Raw genomic sequence first — 5,804 nt, 5'->3', positions numbered from 1 at the left:
ATGCTAACTGATGCAACTATCTTCAAACAATTCTAGGGCTGTGACAGGCGCGCCCCCCACCCTCGTGGGCAGGGTGTGGGCCCCTAGTGAAGTTCTTGCTCTCAATATTTTTTATATATTTGGAAAACGTCTTCCGTGGAGTTTCAGGACTTTTGGAACTGTGCAGAATAGGTCTCTAATATTTGCTCATTTTCCAGCCCAGAATCCCAGCTGCCGGCAGTCTCCCTCTTTATGTAAACCTTGTAAAATAAGAGAAAATAGACATAAGTATTGTGACATAATGTGTAATAACAGCCCATAATGCAATAAATATCGATATAAAATCATGATGCAAAATGGACGTATCACCGGGTTCGGCCTAGGGCCGCCGGCGCCAGTTTCGACCCAAACCGGCAAAAAACGGGGTTCTGGAAACGCGACTGGACCGATTTTTAGACGTCGACGCGGAAAAAACACCTGATAAAAGCCTGTTGGGGGCGCGGCTGAAGATACTCTAAGGCCTTGTATAATGGGAGGTGATTAAAAAAATAAGCTGGGTTTTTCTGAAGCACCGATACCTATTTCTATAAAAGAGACGCTTAGTTAAGCATCTACCCTGTACAAATAAACATCGGTGCTTAAGAAAAGTCTGTTTTATTTTTCTAAGCACCTTCCATTGTACAATGCCTAATTTGCGTTCCCTACACAGCGAGATCCTCATGTAGCGAAGGTGTGTGGGGATTTCTTTTCGCTTTTGCTTTGTATGCTTGACTTGCTAGGTCGAGATGGACTGATCAGGCCCTCGCTGCACCTGCTGGCATATGTGGTAGTTCGACAGCCAACTCGTTTTATCAGTGTAACATTGAGTTTGTGTATGGTGTGTTCAGACTTCAGAGTGGCCGTTTAGTAAGTGCATACTCCTACGAGTGGGCGCGTCCTGAATCCAGCGGCATATGCATTTATTTAAAAAAAATGCATTTTAAGCATGTTTTAAATTTTAAAAAATTCAAAAGAAAATTTCATGCATACATGTTCACAAATGTATGTGCGCGGCATAAAGTTTTGTCAGAAAATGATTTTTTGTTTTACCTTCAGTGCTTTTAAATAGTGTTCCACGACAAATTTTTTTATCTTTTTTTGCACAGGCTATAAAAAAGTTATTTTTCCGCGAAACTTTATGCACGCACGTAGAACATGAAAACGTACCAATGCAAACTTTTTTAGATTATTTTAGCATTTAGAAATATGTTTTTTTAAGTGGGTTCATATGTATCCGAGTTTATTGATGCACTTTCCATGCTCGTACTAGTTTGTGCATGTCCGTTCACCAGCTTGCAACGTCGAGCTAGCTTGCAATGAGCGTGTTTGCAACTGCTTCAAACGGCGCATACAAGCTTTTGCCAAACAGGTCCACAATATTCTCAATACTTCAAAGTTCTTTTTTATGTCAAGACTGTGGTATTTTGTGCCTACGTACATGCTAAGTTACTGTAGTTTTTCAATACTTTGCTATCAAACACAATGAACTCCAGATTCCGCCCAGAATGCTAAAGCCATGTGATCTATAAATGTTTTGGTGTATATTTAAGCTGGCATTTGGTCTGGTCTCTTAAATGACCGACAATTAGAGAAGGCGTTTGATAAGAAGCAAAGTTTTAGATAGCTCTTGCATGATCACAGCTTGTTTTGTGTTGTCCAGTGCCAAAATGGCCATTTAGTATGCTTTCCCTGCTGGTCCAGGTTCAGCAACAGGTGTCACGTTTGTTCTCACGCTTGTTTTGTGTTCTGAGGTCTATGCCCTACAGAAGCCATTCTTTTGGTTCCATGTATGATTTCTGCAGTTCTAGTATCCTCACTGTCTCAAGCGAAAAACACTTCTTTTGGTTCCATATTTTTTTCCCTGTCTCAATGCAAACGTGTGTAGCACAGTAGTAGTGTAAACTTATTGTGCAAAGTAATTTCAGCAAGTACATGTACATGTAAAAGCACTGGTTCCACCTGGCAATTACAACACTGTAAATGCTGGTCTAAATTTACAGATGAGTTTCACAGTTCATTTATTTTATTCTCCAAATCCTTCTATGCTACTCCATATCTCACTAATATTGTTTCTTTAAAGAAAAGGTAGACAGACACTAATATTGTTTCATTAGCTATCTAGCTTATGAAACCCATTCACTCAAATCAACAGAGACACCATTCTCATCATAAAGCAGGTCGATGCTGCACGGGGTATACACGTGCGACTCCTGCACGCAAGCCGGGAAACGCTGGTCCCGTGGTGCCAACCAAAGATAACCAAGGTACTCAAGCTTGCAAGTGCTCAGGTAGTAGGCATAAGCGCAACGCTCGTACTGGTGGCCCAAGAAGACGATCTCCTTGCGAGGATGATACCCCAAGAAATCCAACCAACCAATGTACCAGCCTAGGGCGACGCCTTCTTCTTCTTCTTCTTCTTCTTCTTCGGCGACATTGGCGCCATCATCATTGTCGTTGTCAGAGTCCCGTTCGCGGTATCTCCCTGCTCCATCGACGATTCCAGTATCCTAGGATCCTCCTGGACCCATGATTTTTCTGCGTTTTGAAGGTTTTTGCCGATGAGTTGCCTGATTGCGGGCTCGAGGTCGGCGTGATGCACCATCTCCCACACCGGCGTCGCCATCGGTGATTCGTCGGTCAGTACCCATACTTTGAACTTTAGGCAGTCGACAATGCTGTAGTAAACCCCCATCCGGGACTTGCTCAGGTACGGTGTAGCCCACCTATGCTCGGCGACTTTGGTAACTCCTGGGGTTTTGATCACCACATACTTTCCCGTCAGCAGCGACAACCTGCAGCGATGATAATTTAGCAAGCAAATTATTACTAGTAGCTAGGTGGGCTATGTGATGCTGCTATGATGATTGGTTCATGTACGTACCTGACGATGAAACCGCCGCGGCAATGGACATATAGCGACTGCCGCCAGTAGACAGCGTGGCGACGGCGCGGCCGGCAATGACCAAATCCCATTCCATAGCCGGGTGACAGTGGATCCGACCACATGTCGGCCACCGTCCCGGCGCCGCCGCCTTCCCAGACGAACGCCCTGTCGCTCCACCTTCCGGTCTCGGACGAGAACACTTGCGCCACGTACGGCGACGGCGGCCACTCCATAAGCCCCAAGGTGTCCTTCGCCTCGACGTGCTCGCTCTGACGGGGTCTCGCACGCTTCCGAGGTTCGTCTTCCGAGCACCAGGACAGCCAGTCCTCCCCATCGCCCGTTTCGTCGTCGGTGTCGATCTGAGGCGGCGGCAACGACTCAGCGTCCGCGAAGAAGAGCCGCCCCACGTTGAACGGCGGCGGCGGCGGCGAGTCGGCAGGTTCGGGGGGCTGGGGCTCGCCGGGCAACTCGGGGAGCACGAGCACCTCGTGGTGGAGAGACACGAAGGGATCAAACACGAGGTACGCGCCGGAAGCGACTCCCGAAGGCTCCGAGCTCGGCGCGGGCGGCAGCACGGCTGACCTCCGCGTGGCCGGGTTGTAGACGAAGCGCGTGCCCTCATCGGCCTCGCACAGGAGGAGCCCGTTGCAGTGGTCCACGAAGGAGGTGCACCAGCTGGTCGGCGCATCGGCGAGTCGGGTGTCGAAGCCGACGGCGGGCCCGCCGCGCGCGAAGAAGTAGGTGTCGCGCAAGCTCTCGGCCACGTTGATGAAGGCGCCGCGCGGCGCGCCCGGCAGGAGGTGCGGGAGGACCAGCCTGCGGGCGTCGATGGTGGCCCGCCAGTCCGCACAGACGCGCCTGCATGCGGCGAGGTGACGCGGCGGGATGCGGCGGAGGATGTCGGCGAGCACCTCTTCTGGGAGATCCATCCGCCGGCGAGTTCTCCGGATCTGCGCACGTACTCTGCGAGGCTTTATTTTTCTGCGCCAAGGCTATTTCGCCCATACCGATTTCTTATACGTCTAGCGGCCCGGCCCAGTAATGAGGTTCCTTCGCTAGGTGCTGTAGGTTCCTGTAGGTATGGTCCTTTTGCCTCAAAAAAAGAAAAGGGTACGGTCTTCTTTGTTTTTTTTTCTCTTTTTGATTTTCTTTGTTTTTTTTCTGCCGGTTTACTTTGGTTTCCTTTTTCTTTAAATTGCTTTGGTTTTCCAGTCTTCTTGAAGTTTTTTTGTTTTTTCTTTGCTGTAGGTCCGGTGTATACTTGTTTTATCTCTGAAACATGAGCCTCATCTATTTTTAGTTGCATTCCCCCATGTTTTGATTATTGTTGTTGATCAACGTAATTGATGAAAAAAAATCACCGACATGAAAAATGCCTCTGGTGTGATTTGATTGTGTATGCTGTCGTGGAAAAACCACAGTGAGTAATCTAGTGTTACTAAATTCCTCTCAAATGTAGGCTAAAACAATGCTGCAGGAAGATAAAATGTAGAGTTTCTGTTGATTTGATATCTTTTGTATCTGATTTTCTGAAACAAGATAAAAATTTGTTGATTCCATGGAGAGATAAAATGACTATTGCACAAAAACTCTGTTGTGGGAAGTTTGACCTGAAGGGGAAGAGAGCTATGTCCAAGACAATAGTTCTATTGGTGGTGGTGAAGATTCAGAGGGTTGTTGCATGCTGATGATGCAATGCAAGATGATTCAGATGATGGAGGTGTTTCATCGCAGCCACTGCCGCCCTATGTTGGTATGGTGTTTGACACACTTGATGATGCTTAGAAATTCTACAACGACTATGCCTTCAAGTTGGGGTTTGAGACACATATATCTTCTTCAAAATTCAACCAAAAGAAAGAGGATGCAATAATGATCAAGAGGGTCTTTGGGTGTGTGCACTCTAAGAAGCCTGATAAAATGAAAACCGAGTAGCACATCATAAACAACTCTAGTAGGCAGCCTAGTGAAGGAATGGATATAACAAGAAAACGCCAAAAAAAACAGTGCTTCATCATGATTGCAAGGCTATATGATTGTTGGGCTATGGCAGGAGAGATGGAGAATAACTTTTTTTTGCGAAGCATACACATCCATTGATGGAAAAGCCGGTGTTAGGTACTACCGCTCGCCCCGCAGTATACCTGCCGAGGATTACTAACTCTTGTTGACGTTGCATGATGTGAACATATCAAATTCAGATTGCATGAGCGTACTTGATAGGATCCATGGAGGTGACACCAGGATACTCCTGTATGTGAAGAGAGATGTTTTGAATGAATGTGCAAATCACCGGAAAGGGACAACATTTTGAGACGGGTTTGTTGTAGGATTGGTTATGTTACCGCTTTGCTCAGCCATCTTATAGCGTTGCTAGTTGTAGGTGCAATTGCAGGTTGTTCCATGTTAGGACATGGATATCATGGGATATCACAATATCTCTTATTTATTTAATGCATCTATATACTTGGTAATGGATGGAAGGCTCGATCTTTTGCCTGGTGTTTTGTTCCACTCATGCCGTCTTAATTTTGTCATACCGGTGTTATGTTCCTTGATGAGCGCTTCTAACATGTGTGGGGTTTTATAGGGACCCCCCTATCATTCGCTTAGGATAAAACTCTTCCAGCAAGGCCTAACTTTGGTTTTAACTTTGCCTAATAACAACTAAAACTTGCATAGGGACTTTCCGGGCCCCAAGGAAATTAAACAACAAACCGGCCCAGTGCTCCTCATGAGTGTTGGTCCAAATTAGAGCACTGTGCGGGGCCGCCCCTTGGCAACTTGGGGTATTTGGCACTTGTACGCGTCGTGTCCTGAGAACGAGATACGTGACTCCTATCGGGATCGTCGACACGTCGGGAGGTCTTCTTGGTTTAGTTTTACCTTTGATGAGTGGCTT

At 46.7% G+C, this 5,804-nt stretch overlaps 1 protein-coding gene across 1 annotated transcript; it reads right to left on the bottom strand.

Moving 5' to 3' along the window:
- Positions 1-2,006: 2,006 nt before the first annotated feature.
- On the bottom strand, positions 2,007-3,872 carry LOC123081697 (uncharacterized). Its single transcript, XM_044504244.1, has 2 exons — positions 2,900-3,872; positions 2,007-2,810 (listed from the first exon to the last, which is right to left on the bottom strand). The coding sequence occupies exons 1-2, from the start codon at positions 3,829-3,831 to the stop codon at positions 2,405-2,407; spliced, it is 1,338 nt and encodes a 445-aa protein (XP_044360179.1). The 5' UTR covers positions 3,832-3,872; the 3' UTR covers positions 2,007-2,404.
- Positions 3,873-5,804: the final 1,932 nt, after the last annotated feature.

Source organism: Triticum aestivum, chromosome 4A (assembly GCF_018294505.1).
Source record: "Triticum aestivum cultivar Chinese Spring chromosome 4A, IWGSC CS RefSeq v2.1, whole genome shotgun sequence".
In the NCBI taxonomy this organism is placed as follows: domain Eukaryota; kingdom Viridiplantae; phylum Streptophyta; class Magnoliopsida; order Poales; family Poaceae; genus Triticum; species Triticum aestivum.
This window is presented reverse-complemented; position numbering and strand designations above follow the sequence as displayed.